The sequence below is a fragment of the Centroberyx gerrardi genome, chromosome 5 (assembly GCF_048128805.1).
Source record: "Centroberyx gerrardi isolate f3 chromosome 5, fCenGer3.hap1.cur.20231027, whole genome shotgun sequence".
Taxonomy (NCBI): Eukaryota; Metazoa; Chordata; class Actinopteri; order Beryciformes; family Berycidae; genus Centroberyx; species Centroberyx gerrardi.
Genome location: NC_136001.1, coordinates 17388538 through 17403368, shown reverse-complemented (window position 1 = coordinate 17403368; position 14831 = coordinate 17388538). Strand labels below are relative to the sequence as shown.

The following is a 14831-nucleotide window of genomic DNA, read 5'->3' as shown; positions in this document are numbered from 1 at the left end:
GATGTTGGTTAAAAAAATGGATTAACAAGTTAAGTGTGGGTTGGATTATGCCTTTACGACCCTAAAATGACAATCATTTCGCACAAATGGTGGTTTAACATGAAGAGTTTCATTCCAACAGGAGATATCCACCGTTTGAAAAAACACTGACACCTATATTCTTACAAAATGCTTGCTGGAATGAGAGTGAAGTACAATGTGGCTAAAAGACCTTTGCATGCAAATTTCCTGTGCTTCTGAGGATGGAATCATTTATGTTTTTAAAGTATTAACTGATGAATTTCAGGTTGTATTTTTTCCAAAATGGTCATATTACAATTTGGAATGCAATCCTTCACATGCAGAAAAAAAATACATTTGGCTTCTCTTTCCATGTATTTCTCAATTCTAGCTTTCAAAAATGTTTGCCATTTCTTTCTTTTTAAAATGCGATATGTCCTTTGAAGCATCATTTAGTAGCCATATTTCAAAAATAGAGAGATTAGGAAACAATGACATTTAACAGAATTGGTGTTATGTTTCTCCTGAGGCAAAATTTGTAATCTGTTTTCAAATCTCAAAGAGATCTCACACCATGCTAGAAGACCTAGAAATCCCAAAGAAATTTCAAATTATTCGACACACTTTGTTTTGAGTGTGAACTGCCACTTGAAGGAAACTTCATCCAAGCACTCAAGAAGCCTTTTCTCTCTCTCTCTCTTTATTGGTTTTGATACACACTGAGGTACGGTAAGGTGTTATTTTCACGTGTGTTAATGCTTAGACTCTGAGAAGTGGTTTCTGTTGTCACCCATTTCTCGACAGTGTCAAAGGTTAACACCCTCTCTAACACACAAGTATGCAAATGCTTTCATTACAATACCGGCTTCTTTTTATTCACCTATAGAGCATGCGTCCTGCTGGAGAGCGGACTGCGGCCGCCGAGCGCTGAGCCCTCTGGGTAGCCAAACACCCCCTCTGGTCCCCGCTTGCTTCTGAGGGGAATGACAACACAAAAGTACTTCACACTGGGGGCTGGGCCTGCATTTTGAGGGTCAGTGAACAGCGGCGGCAGCAGCAACGGCGTGTCATTCAGACTCGGCTCCCCTCACACCCCCGCTCTCCTCGCACCTCTTGTGGTATCAGCAAACAGAGAGGTGGAACACCATTGTAAGCACCGGGGAGTTTTTGTGTAATGCCAACATAAAATGCGCCTACTGTTTTCTACCATTCTCACGGTCAGGGCCCCCCAAAAACCTTGTTAAGACATGATGAATTTCTGCCTGTGTAAATACATTTCAGGTACTGGCCGGGCCTGTGCAAGTTTGAACTTTATTCTCGTTCTTCATTGACTTATCCACTGTTAGCTATTATTGTTATAATGTGTAAAATATAGTGAAAATAGTGATTTTGATTCACTAAACTCCACATAACTTCAATATAGGCATGAAAACTGAATTAAAAAAAGAAAAAACAACACCTAAAACCATATATTGTAACCATCAACAAAAGCATGGTGTAATGATGTATAAAGCCAGTCTCCAACCATCATCCTTTCATGTTTCTAACAAATAGGGGTTAGTGGTTGTGGTAAATTCTTCTGTATTCTACACCGAGGCAGCGTGCGCTCTGTTGTTCGGACACTGCTGAAAAGCCTGTGCATTGTTTTTCCTCCATTCTTTCAGTTGTCTCACGCTGGAGCCTCTTTGCCACCTCAGAAAACACTACCTCTCTCAACTGGAATTTGGGCGGGTGTCTGTTTCCCATGCGGGGCATGTTGTGTGCAGCGTAGCATTCAGAAACAAAAGAAAGAGCATGCTCTAACATGTTGTCGTCTTATGAAGGGAGGAAATGTGAGAATGCGGTTGAAAACACAGAACATTACTCATACTTGAGTTAAGTCCAGTTGTGGCTTCACTTTGAACAGTCATCACTGCCTGCATTGGCCGTCTCATCGATGGAACTGGCTGAGGACAAAACTGAATACTGCAGGTTGAGTGATAGTGATAGTGACAGATATTTGAGAATGAATCAAGGGAAAGGCATTTGTGGTGTTTTTTAACCTTTGAAATATAAAACCACAACCACATCATCAGACAAAGGCCCTTTCAACTTTGTCTTTGAGTTAAAGTTATATATAAATTAACCCAACAAATAGACCAATACATTTAAAAATAAGCCTTTGTCCTTGGCGTCCATATCTTTGCGGTTCAGTATTATGTTCTCTTATTGGTAAGTAACAGGTTGTGTATTCCGGTTTATCCCCGGCACCCCGATCACCGTAATCCTCTTCGTCTGGCAAGTAGAGTGGGGAAAGAGGGCAAGGCCGAAAGTGAAATCTGTAAAGACCCGTGGTAAATCTGATGTGTGTTGGCAAAGGGGCCTAATAAAGATGACAGCACACATTCATATGCATTAGTTTGTGTGCTCAGCTTGACGAAGTCTGCCCCGCAGGCTTAACAAAGGGGAGGAAGGAAGCCAGGGGGCTGAGCAGAGCGCCTGGGGGTGCGGGGCGATAACACACACACTGGCCCTCCAGCTTGTGTCCTGCAGGCTCTCCAGTCTGAGGTTAGAGCAGTGACAGCTGGGGTAGCAGGCTCTGCATGGGCCCATTCTCTCCTTCTAGACTCTAAATACCACCCCCCTCCTCCCACCACCACCTCCTCACACACACACACACACACACGCGCACACACAGGATGTTCTGTCCTGTTTACTATTTACATTTCACAGTGGCTGGCCAACTTGGGAGGGCTCTACAGTGTGATCACAGGCATTACAGCTGTTTGTAAGGTAGTGGTGGGCATAGTGCTTCTATGTGTGTGTGTGTGTGTGTGTGTGTGTGTGTATACTCCCATGTTATAACTTAAAATTAAACTACAAAGAGTTGTACCGCCAAATGCTTACAATTCAATGGGAATCGTGAATCAAGCAATACAGAAAATTCAGCAGCTTTAGCAGGCCATTTGTAAAATCAGCTGTGGTAGAGAAACAGGGAAAATCATGTCAGTTATGATTTGTAGTTTGAAGCACAGGTTCTCAACCTGGGGGTCAGGACCCCCCCAGGGGGTTGCAAGATAATTTTGGGACGTCACAAGATGATTTATGAGATAGAAAAAAAACATATTCATTCTGTACAAATTCATTATCATGTCTATATTTTCTGATTTTTCTCTAATTTTTGCTTTTTGTTCTTATGAAATACTGAATAATTTTCAGCCTATTGGCCTCCTCTGATAATCAAATGAAACAACTTGAAAAGGAAAAATCATTCTTTGGTTGGACTGACAGGGGGTTGCGGTAGGCATCATTTCGTTTTAAGAGGTCGCGAGCCAAAAAGGTTGAGAACCACCAGTATAAAGAACATAAGTATGTTTCTGAGAGTTGAAGTCGTCTGATTCCGGCTGTTAACGTACATCATATTAAGTAGGCTACAAGATGGCACCATGGAGCTGCTGAGTCGAGATGTGTGCTGTAGCAACAACTGTTTAGAAAAGGAAATGGGAGGATCAGAAAGTGCAACAGGCAGTGTGGTCCACAACAATCAGATCACTATTTGGCCAAAAGGGCACCTGCTTTGCCTGAGGTAGGCCTAGAGTCAGAGGGTGAAGACATGAGACAGCTGAGCAATGCAGCGGAAACAGGAGCCAATGTTTATCCACTTAAGTCAGCATTTTCCATTATTCTGATTTATATTCATTTCTATTTTCATAATGTAGACATACAGTGAGGTGGCTTGTTGACATCATGGATTAGGCTGCTGTTATTTTTCAGTTTCAGGTATAACCATGGTGCATTGTGAGGTGAGATGATGGTAGGATGAGCTGCAGAATGTGAAGAGTATAAAATAGCTATAGCACACAGAGACCAACAGGGGGCCCTCTTGTTTGAACAGTAAACTACAGTCTACAGCTGCCCCCAAGTGACAGGCAGGAGCCAGAGCCACAACCAGTGCTGAAGTGTGACATTATTCATATTATACAGCAAAGTGGTTAAGAACATTATGAATCTTCATCACAGAAACATAAAGAGCTCATCCTGACATCATCATGAAAAGTGGATTTTTGTATTTACTTCCAAGTGAAGATATAGTCTGTTCCTTTCAAGTATTGTGCTTAGAGCATTGGTGGTAATAAACATTTTTGTGATGTTAAATAACCTAGCCCTAAACCAGGGATGTTCAGAAGAAGCTCAAGTTGTGAAAATTACACTTGGCTTCTTTCACATACTTCACTGCACTCTCCCCCTCCAATGAAAATCCACATGAATTTCAACCCAGTGGACCAGGTGCAAAATTTGATGCCTCCTGGTTTGAGTTCAGTACATTTTTCATACCGTTTCATTCATAGCGGAAAGCATCTTAATTCCAGCTTCAACCACTGTTTGGGCAGAGGTCAGATGATTATGATGAACAGCACTTTCTTTATACTGATCATGCTAACAGTAGCGGTAACATCAGCTGCCTGGCAAATGTGACACTTTCTGTCTTTAGTACACTCTATGCTATTGATGAACTGAAATATCACAGTGCCTCTGTGTTTCTTTAAATATTATTAGTGTTATTGGAGAGGCTTTGCTCTAAAGTAAAAATGACATCAAATAACACAGAAAATTGAAATCAATTGAAAATGTATGTAGCTGTAGATCTCAGGTGGAAATAATTATGGGGATTTCCTTAGACTTTCACACCCTGCAGTTTTGTTTTGTTTTTAACAAAGACCCTTTAATATAGTAACATATATGTATCAGGATGAATCAGACATATTTTAAACACAGAAGCATACAAAAGAAATCATTTCACAGTTTTCCCTGCACAGGTACAGTACTGTAGGTCTATTTGCAGCCTGCAGACTGTTAATGACGTCAGTCCCGCTGGCCGCCATCTTTATCCAAATATACTTTAATTCTTAGCTTTTAAATTAAAGCATGGCAAATCAAATGCATGGCATATCTTCGAAATAAAAAAAAAGTGTGTGACTCGTGCCTATAAATCCCCCGCAAAGCCAAAACCTGGGAACAGCAATATCCGAGTCATGTCACGTGACGACTGTAGGAAGCGTTTTGACCAATATCCGTGCATCCTACCGAGAGACAGCAGACAGGTTCGTGACAACTTTTTCGACGTACTGTAATACCTATCGACATTTGCCTGTGCAGTTTAGTCGTGTTCTGTGTTTTTTAGCGACATAATGACTACACATTAAAAAGGTACTGTTGTAGCAGGACACGTGTGCGTGTGAGTGTGAGTGCATTTGTCATCCGGTGGGGTTTGACAGCTAGCAGGTGAATCGTGGAGCTGCCAGACATCCTTTTGTATGAGGACTGATGGCCATGCACAGAGCATCGGAGCACATGGTTGTCTATAGGCCCTTCCCGTGATATAATGCAAAGGCCTGTCGTGCCAAAATCTGTGTTCCGTAAAAAAAAAAAACACAAAAAAACCCCAGGTGTTTCCCCTGGCAGTGTGTGTTGTTTTGCCACTGCACAAGAAAATACTCGGGGGGGAAATGCGCGTTAAGTGTCTACCAATGTATAGCTTGACAGCTAAAACCTGTCATGTCAATGGACGCTTATGTTTTGAGATCTTCGTTCATTTCGAGGTCAAAACTATTTAGTTATTTTCTGTCCTGGCGTGAAGTCAAGGCGAAAACACACCGCCAGGGGAAACGCACTTTACATGGGATTCTAGTTTTGGCACAACACGTGTAGCCTATCTGGGAAAACCGGGAGCCTGTTAAATCGGGATATGAGCATACAGTACGTGTCCTCGGTTACATTAGCAACGGTTATTCCAATGAATTGTGAAACACTTGAGGCTGCTGGCCAAACCAATGGTTTTGCATAGTGCAGGGTTTAGTGAGGTTCTCCGAGGACTGATATGTAAATGAATGAAGACAGAAAATGCCCCTTTTGTTCCTGCTGGCATTTTATGCCAATATTTGACAGGCAGTTAAATTGATTTGGAGCGTGAATGTGATATAATGAAAGTAGTCAGTGGTGTCTAACTATACCTACTGACTGTGGAGGAATCATGTGCTTGGTTGGATCACAATATTCTGGGAAAGAGTTGTTTATATTTTAAGAGTGAAATTTTGAATGAAGACAGTGTCTGGTATGATATGGCCATTCATTACTAGATAGCGCAGAAGAACAGCAAGCTGGTCCATTTGACTGAGCTAATGGGGCGACAGGGTCGGGGTCAACTCATGAATGAATTCAGGTGTTTTCAAATTCCAATTCCTCACTTGAATTGGAATTTGAAAAAACCTACAGGAAACCGAATTGGAATTTCAGTAAGTTGAATTTATTCAATGAAATTCTGTGAATTGTTTTGTCTTTTCTGAGATACACGTAGTGTTATAAATACTGAATATCATAAAATGTTAAAGGTACCTTTCAGGTGGTATTTGATGCATAACATATAATCATAATACATACATTATGATTGAATGTATTTGATTTGTTTAACTGTCTGTTATTTGATTCATAGTGTTTGGTTTATAATGTTTAGCAAGTCAAGACAACCTCTCTTAGAAGTGGAATTTCATGGAATTTAATGGAATTCAATTCTGTTTCCGGTCATTCCAATTCAATTCCAATTCATGAATGGCCCGACCCTGCTAGATATTGTCACTGCAATGATCCATAACGAACTCGGGAAGGAAACCAGTCTCCTGAAATGTGACTTTTGTCATATTTCAGGCCAGCTCAGACAGGGCCGAGCTGTGGCCTTTGTTGTTTGCATTGCCACTGTGCAAACATGATTGTGGAACACAGATGTTACACAACAGCCCTTTACTAACAGTAGATGATCTATTTTACTTTTTAATGTAACGCACCTGTTCAAAACTGCTTTTAATATCCGACTCCCTTTCTCCCTCCTGCCCCATGTTTCTGTCTTTTGCCCTTCTGTTTTACTGACTGCTACTGTGTTACTGACCACTACTGCTTCTGTTGGTGCTATTTTATTTTTTTGTGCCTTGCTTTATTGACCTATTCCTTGTTTTTGTTTGTTTTTATATAGATTTACATAGTTGGTTTTAGTATAGTTTTTACTTGCTATGTATTTGTACACTTTTTATTTATGATCATACTATTTCTGTGTTTTTGAGTATCTGGAAAAGCGCTATACAAGTAAAAAGCACTATACAAATAAATTCTATTACTTTGAAAGCTTTTTAGTCTCCTACAAAGTCCAAATTAATGTCTCTTTTTGTCATGAATCAGTTTTGTAACACATCGGCCCATATGCAGTTCCCATACCATGCTATAATTCAAAGCATAAAATTGACATCATTACCAGTATGGCATGATAGGAAAAAACTGCAGGCAGTTCTAGGAGATTACTCCTGTTTACAATTAATGGATTTGCCCTGTGGGCTTTCCCATCATGATGAATAGATGATTCTGAGTAAGTTCTGGGTAAATAACACTGTAATGACAATGTTGTGATGGTGCCGTTGCTTGGAACATTTAAGGTCAGACTTTCCCAGCCCACTGTCAACAGTAGCACTCTTCTTCTATTTGAAGAATCAACTCCCCAGAGCGAAGTGCAAACTCTGCACCTCTAGTCTACAAGTAGCCAGTGATCATTACGCTCCTGACAGTCTCACCGCAGCACATCTCCAATTCTTGTGGGACTTCAAAAAGCTGGGGAAAGAAACTTTGCTAAGTAATGTACTGATTATCTGTTTTATCTATGGAGATCTGTATAGGTTAGGCTATATAGGAACAATTATTATTGCATTTTGCTTCCGTTTGTTGTGTTCAGATTTATAATAGTTGTTAATTTGCACTGGTTTTTTGACTTTTCATTATCAGATGAGAATGTTGGTTGCTAGTGTTGCTGTTACAGTTTTTATTTTCATTTATGTACAGTACTGTGCAAAAGTCTTAGGCACCCTAGATTTTTTATATACATTTTGTCTTGGATGTTTATTTGTTTTCTGCATTAGTGTGTCAGTAGACTGCTCTTTACAGTATTTTTTTTTTAGAAAATTTTCATTTCATTATTTTTGAAAGCATCTTCGCTTTGTGCCTAAGACTTTTGCACAGCGCTGTAGTTTCACTTTAAGTTTTTGTTTTGGTATTTTGACAGTGCCAAACAAAATAGCAGTAGCTATTTTATGTGTACATTGCTGGAAAACTGTTGGAGGTTATTCAGACTATCAGTGACAGTGAATGGGGTTCTATTCATTTCTAGGTTTTCTGCTATATGAAAATAATTCTTGACCATTTTCATGTTATTCCAGTTAGTTTTGGAGATAGAGATATTTTCAATTTATTAATTTGCCTTTTTCCCCAAACATTTTTATTATTAATGTTTTTTCATGCCTAGTTTTAGCTTCAACTTGGTGTCTGATGCTAGATGTTGCCAACATGTAATGTCTTCCATTGCTGTGTTCATACAGGAGCTTGGATTAGCTGTTTAGGACCAGAGCATGTTTGCGACTGTGTTGCTGCTTCTGGTCACTCTTTGTGCTCAGGGAGGAAATGGCAAGGAGGAACAAGAGGCACAGAGACTTGGCCATGTTTCAGTGGTAATAGTGGGAGGCACAGGTGACCTGGCGAAGAAGTACCTGTGGCAGGGCTTTTTCCAGCTGTACACCAACCAGGTCAGTAGTGGAAACACCTTTTCCTTCTACGGTGGAGGACTGTCACCTGCGGACCAAGCCATACCGGTCTTCTTTGAGATCCTGAAGGGTGTGTCCTGCAACAAGGATGTACCTGTGGAGCGCTGTGCCCTGCTGAAAGAGCAGTTCCTGCGGCTCGCACAGTATCGGCAGCTGAAGACCCCTGAAGACTACCAGGATCTGGCTAAGCACATTGAGCAACAACTTAAGGAAGAGGGAATGGTGGAGGCAGGGAGGCTCTTCTACCTTTCAGTACCAGCCTTTGCATATGCAGACATTGCTGATAAGGTCAATAGCAGTTGCAGACCGGCCAGCGGGGTGTGGCTGAGAGTAGTGCTAGAGAAACCTTTTGGCCATGATTTCAGGAGTGCACAAATACTAGCAAGTCAACTGGGGAACTCCCTGAAGGATGAAGAAATGTACAGGATTGACCATTACCTGGGGAAGCAGGTAATGAAATCTCATGTGTGCAGTAAACTCAAACCCATAGCACCACAACTTTGATTTCATGACATGCTTTTCTACTTTTGTTAAAAGGTTGTTTCAAAGATACTGCCATTCAGAATACAGAACAAGAAGTTTCTGGATCCCATCTGGAACAAGTACCATATAGAGAGAGTGGAGATTGTACTGAAAGAGACCCTGGATGCTAAAGGTGATTAAAAACCATTGTAAATGTAAAATAATTTGATATATAAATCATAATCAAAACCATATCAATAAAATATTTTCCTGTAATTGGGTTCTAAATCATTCTTTGGAGCTATCAAAAGAGAACAATAATTCTAACATTTGTGTGCACTTGTTCTCTCTTGTTTATTCCTCAAAGGTCGTATTCCCTTCTATGACCAGTACGGAGTAATCAGAGACGTGCTACAGAACCACCTGACTGAGGTCATGACCCTGTTGACCATGAGGCTGCCCGTGAATCAGAGCAGCAATGAGGAAGTTCTCCGGAACAAGCTGAAGATCTTCAGGTCCTTGCAGCCTTTGGGAAAGAATCAAGCCGTTATTGGCCAGTACCAAGCGTACAACAACGAGGTTCAGGAGGAGCTGAACAAGACCAAGGAGTACCTCAGCCTCACACCGACGTTTGCTGGTGAGTGTGTAAAGCTTTTCTCATTCATTACTCCGATTCTACTATTTTTACTTTTAAAAATTGTGTACTACTGTGTAAAAAATTTGCTATACAATGAACCTATACGTACTAATATATGATTCTGTTGCTGTTTGTTTCTATATTTCAGCGGTTATGGCACACATTGATATGGCCCAGTATGATGGCGTGCCAGTTGTTCTGATCTCAGGGAAGAAGTTAGATGAGCGGGTGGGGTACGCACGTGTCCTTTTCAAGAATGACATCTTTTGTGTTCAGAACCATAACAGCGTTCACTGCAAGCCTAAGCAGGTCATTTTTTACTTTGGACACGGCAGCCTTCAATATCCAGCAATTCTTGTAACTAAAAATCTATTCAAGCCAGTTGTGATGGACGGTGAGTGGAAGGAAGTGACAGAGCATAAAGATGTCAGTGTCCTAGGTTTGCCCATTTCAGACTATTATGTGCAAGCTCCAACAGTGCAGAGGGAAGCTTATTCAGAACTTATTGCTCAAATCTTCAGTGGACGGAAGGATAGCTTCATCAGCGCCGAACACCTCCTGGCCTCCTGGGGCTTATGGACACCGCTGCTCGATAGCCTGTCCAGCTCTTACCCCCGTATCTACCCCGGGGGCGCCGACAACGCCAACCTGTTGGACTTCCGTCTGAGAGGAAAGGAAATTAGCTACGCCAACGAAGCAGTGGTAATAATCGCCCCTGACCAGATGGGTGGCCCATCAACAGACGGTTTCCAAGTGATGCAAGGGAAATATCGCAGTGCTGACATGGTGTCTGCCTGGACTGAGGAGCTTGTTGAGAGGCTGGCTGCAGATGTGCAGGCAGCAGCTGAGGCAGCGGTGAGTGAGGGGGGAACCTTCCACCTCGCCCTCTCTGGTGGCTCCACCCCCCTGGCTCTGTTCCACAGGCTGGCCCTGTACCACTTCTCCTTCCCCTGGAGGGACACCCATGTGTGGATGGTGGACGAGCGCTGCGTGCCTCTGACAGAGTCGGAGTCTAACTTCCGCAACGTGCATGACCACCTGCTCCAACATGTGAGGATACCCTACTACAACATCCACCCCATGCCCGTGCAGCTCAACCAGCGTTTATGCGTGGAGGAGGATGGAGGAGCGCTGCTGTACGAGAGAGAGGTCAACAAGTTAGTTAATGGCTCCAGCTTCCATTTTGTACTGTTGGGCGTAGGCTATGATGGCCACACGGCCTCTCTGTTCCCTGGTGGTAAAGTGGACGGCCATGGGGACAGTCTGGTGGCCTTCACTGAGAGTCCCGCCAAACCTCACCAGCGCATGAGCCTCACTCTCGGGGCCATCAACCGTGCCCACAAGGTTGCTGTATTAGTGATGGGCAAGGGCAAGCATGAGCTGATTACCCAGCTGAGCCGAGTCAAAGACAACCCAGACAAATGGCCTGTCACTGGGATTAGGCCTGCTAATGGCAGGCTTGTTTGGTATATAGACTATGATGCTCTTTTAGGTTAGGAATAAAATGCCAAACTTTCAGGTGTTTGAATCAGACAAATGTGATTTGTGATTGGAACTGCTAGAATTGGACTTGTATGCTGGATATTGACATGTATTGAATGTATTTACGAGCCAGCACCTACATGTGTTGAATGTGAACACCTCAAATTGTAATCTTTTTTTCTTCCAGAGAGAGAGGGAGAGGGAGAGGGAGAGGGAGGGAGGGAGAGGGAGAGAGGGAGAGGGAGGGAGGGAGGGAGAGAGAGAGAGAGAGAGAGAGAGAGAGAGAGAGAGAGAGAGAGAGAGAGAGAGAGAGAGAGAGAGAGAGAGAGAGAGAGAGAGAGAGAGAGAGAGAGAGAGAGAGAGAGAGAGAGAGAGAGAGAGAGATTATTTTAGCGTAATTAGGTGCCAAATGTGCAGAGTTTGCAACATAAAAGAAACCAATGAGTACCAATGAGAAGTTTAGTATAGTTCTCTGCAATTAACAAATTACAGCTTATGTGGCACTATATGAATATTTGATGTGCTAACCCACACATCTGGTACTCTGAGACTAAAAGCACGTTCAAATGAACACTAAGAATTATTTTCATATGCTCTGTCACACAGGTTGTCTGTTTATGTGCGTGAATGATTTTGTTTACCAGAAGAGATCTCAGGTGAATTTGGAAATTTGCAGTTTACTATGTAATCTACATTTTTTGATTGTATATGTTTTATATTGTTACGTAGCAGTGACCTTCCTTCTCACTTTTCATCAATGAGAAATAGGCTAAACTGTGGCCCCACAAATAACAGTTTATATGTCTTGTTTGTATTCACCTCAGTAACACAAAACATTGTATTTGGAGTGCCTTAATAGAAAACTTATCCTGTGGACAGTTGTGATAAAGAGTAATGTCAGATATTTACTACATGGTGCTTGACCAAAAAGCACATTCCATAGCCATAGAGATTTAACTTTCATTTTTCAAATTCAACACTTGTTGAAATTGTGATCTTCAGGTGCTTTTTGTCGATAGAGCCCAAAAAAGTGGACTACTACTGAATTTTAGCATTCACTACTGTGCCTTTGTTTGGTCCATATTAATGAACATTCACTGTAGTGTCTCTCAGCTGCAAAGAGAGAGAGAAGACCTGGTCCTGCGCCCTCGTCTGTGATACATACAGTACAGGATACCTCCGTAAGGAATGAGCTGGAAAAAGACAATTATTCTATACATCAATTACATCATACAAATTATTTTCTCATTCAGTGTCAGTGCAGGTCCAGACTGTGTGTTGCCACCATATAGCATAACAGATTGAAGTCGTCGTTTGTCCTAGTTCATAGGAATGTAATTTATCTAATTATCTAATTTCTTAAATCTGAGTGCCTTTTTAAGCTATCGATATTTTTATTTGCTTCCCATACCTTCACCATAATTTTCCAATGGTTTTACATTTTTACTTATTAGGTATGACGGGTAGAAATGAATTAGGATGAATACATTATCTGAAAAGTTGAATTTATACTTAAGTATGAAACGGTGATCAATCATGTGGCTACTTGAGGAGATGGCAAAGAGCAGGTAAAACAAATCTGCAAACTGAATTGGTGTTGTATTGGTTATATTTCCCAATTGCTTGGCACACCGGTTGGTCTGTTGTCACCCCGCCATTCATCAAAACTATGGTTTTCCCAATTATCCCGTTAGGATCATTGAGAGGATGAGGATCACTTGGCATTCAATGCAGTGTTTGCACTCATATTAGTACTTGGATGCCCTTGCTTCATCAATGTGATAAATAAAAGTTTCCTTTGCTTTTCCTTAACACATAGTAAGGAAAAGCAAAGGAAACTTTTATTTATCATATTGATGAAGCAAGGGCATCCAAGTATCCAAGATCCATTATGGTTTACTTTTCCAAGGGGACCGAACACCACTTTAAGTACTGTATACAGATTTCACATGTATATTTTTATTTGTATAATTCAGCACTAAATTGATTTATTAAAACATATTTATAGACTAAAATGGAAACATTGTTTTTTGTATCCATCAACAAATTAAAAGCAAATGACACAACAAGCCAGACAGACCACTCTGCTTTGTAACACTTGACTAAAATGAGCATTAAAAACCTGTAAGAATGATTAAGTTACTTTTCCCTTTGTGTTCCAATGGTTTAATCTTACTAGCTGGTGGAGGCATGGAGACCACATGAAACATTCATGTGTGGAGTATTGAATGTCAAAGTGGGACAGCTGAACTGGTTTACGGCTCATTGTTCCCTCTCAGGCCGAACACAGGCAGCCTCTTAGTCAGCCAGAGTCCTCCCCTCACCGAGAAAAAACCTGAACAGACACAAGCGTTAATTCTCTCAATGGGTTTGAAATGAAGATGCTGTGCACTGCAGGTTGGACGTGTAGGTGTTGAGTGTCAAGAGAGTATAAGAATTTCACTTTACCTGCACTGCAAATACAAGCCAGTGTTAGAATAAGGGACAAGTAGTACAGCTCCGGTGTGGTTTTTGCCTGTGAATTTGCAAGTATAATTTCGTTGCTGCACTTTTCCTATCGTGCGTGGAGCACACTGATATCATTCAAACGGTTTAGCTTTACATACACGTGACATGTTTTTTCAGGCTGGAAATACGAGGCTGAAGTCTTTTCTTACGCATGCTGCTGCTGTCAGAGTCAGGATAGTGGTGCACAGTCCTTGGCAGAATGACAGCAGTCCGAACACATGGTAAGAAGCCCGAAAGCTCTGAGGAACTGGGTCTATCAACGTGAAAATCACTGAAAAACCTGTTAAGAGAGTTGAATGCGTTTGGCATGATGAGATTCTACCTCACAGATTTGAGTCAGTACCTCATTTAAGATTTGAGAAATGCTGCATTGTATTGTGAAATCATGTGATGCGATTTACCTGAAGCCATGAAGGATAAGGCGATGGAGGCCGAGAGGTTGTTCAGAAGAGGCTGTCTGCAGTATCTGGAGGATTTCGGCCTTGGATCGAAAACAGACAACATTATTAATGCCGAGCTTAAAATTGTAAAAAACAATCCAAATTATTTAAAGGGCCTGATGCCATTAGCTGTGATCTAGTTACCTTCCCATGACGTAGAACTGAGGGACCAGAACCAGTGCTGTGAACACTGCATTGACTATTTGACTGCAAATGAAACGTTTACAAAAAAAATCAGTAACAAAAAAGCTGAAACGGTATTGAGGCATTTTTGTATTAAATCAAATGTGAAATTTAATCATAATCATACAGACTAGTTTCCTACCATTATAAAAACATCCACCACACACCAACACTTACAATTTGAATCTTTGATTCCTTGGTATCCATCTGCTAGAATGATATGCCATGAAGATTAGCATGTAATGAAACATGGATCTTTATACACACATTCAGCCGGACATGTAACTCTATTCCTGCTCAGCTGAGGAACTGCCAACTGCTCCAAATGTGAGCGAGAGGAAGGATCACATTTCACCGAGAAGGATCACTTTAGAGTGCTGCTCCAGTCAAGGGAGCCTGTGCTAAAAGCCCAACTTATGCACAGAAATTTTAGCTTGAAGATGAGTGTGTCATGTTTTTGCTCAATGCTGGCTTCAATAGAACAATATTAAAAGTGTATATTAAATA

General features: G+C 41.4%; 3 protein-coding genes across 3 annotated transcripts in view; 2 read left to right on the top strand and 1 right to left on the bottom strand.

Annotated features, from left to right (window-relative positions):
* LOC139908569 (semaphorin-3F) overlaps window positions 1-14831 on the top strand; it is a 287062-nt gene that overhangs the window by 120778 nt on the left and 151453 nt on the right. The window lies entirely within an intron of this gene.
* Window positions 5066-11274, top strand: h6pd (hexose-6-phosphate dehydrogenase (glucose 1-dehydrogenase)). The gene is made up of 5 exons (XM_071895271.2): window positions 5066-5081; window positions 8391-9062; window positions 9150-9267; window positions 9442-9711; window positions 9860-11274. Exons 2-5 carry the CDS (start codon window positions 8421-8423, stop codon window positions 11206-11208), a joined length of 2379 nt encoding a protein of 792 aa, XP_071751372.1. The 5' UTR covers window positions 5066-5081; window positions 8391-8420; the 3' UTR covers window positions 11209-11274.
* On the bottom strand, window positions 13175-14823 carry LOC139908529 (uncharacterized). The gene is made up of 6 exons (XM_078283923.1): window positions 14502-14823; window positions 14286-14348; window positions 14103-14182; window positions 13851-13981; window positions 13642-13708; window positions 13175-13528 (listed from the first exon to the last, which is right to left on the bottom strand). Exons 1-6 carry the CDS (start codon window positions 14573-14575, stop codon window positions 13449-13451), a joined length of 495 nt encoding a protein of 164 aa, XP_078140049.1. The 5' UTR covers window positions 14576-14823; the 3' UTR covers window positions 13175-13448.

Coding starts and splice junctions, on each gene's coding strand:
- h6pd (XM_071895271.2), top strand. CDS start 8,421: ATGTTTGCGACTGTGTTGCTGCTTCTGGTCACTCTTTGTGCTCAGGGA. Junction 9,063..9,149: donor ACCATTACCTGGGGAAGCAG/GTAATGAAATCT, acceptor TTTTGTTAAAAG/GTTGTTTCAAAGATACTGCC. Junction 9,268..9,441: donor AGAGACCCTGGATGCTAAAG/GTGATTAAAAAC, acceptor TATTCCTCAAAG/GTCGTATTCCCTTCTATGAC.
- LOC139908529 (XM_078283923.1), bottom strand. CDS start 14,575: ATGTTTCATTACATGCTAATCTTCATGGCATATCATTCTAGCAGATGG. Junction 14,183..14,285: donor CAGTTCTACGTCATGGGAAG/GTAACTAGATCA, acceptor TTTCGATCCAAG/GCCGAAATCCTCCAGATACT. Junction 13,982..14,102: donor CTTATCCTTCATGGCTTCAG/GTAAATCGCATC, acceptor CTCTCTTAACAG/GTTTTTCAGTGATTTTCACG.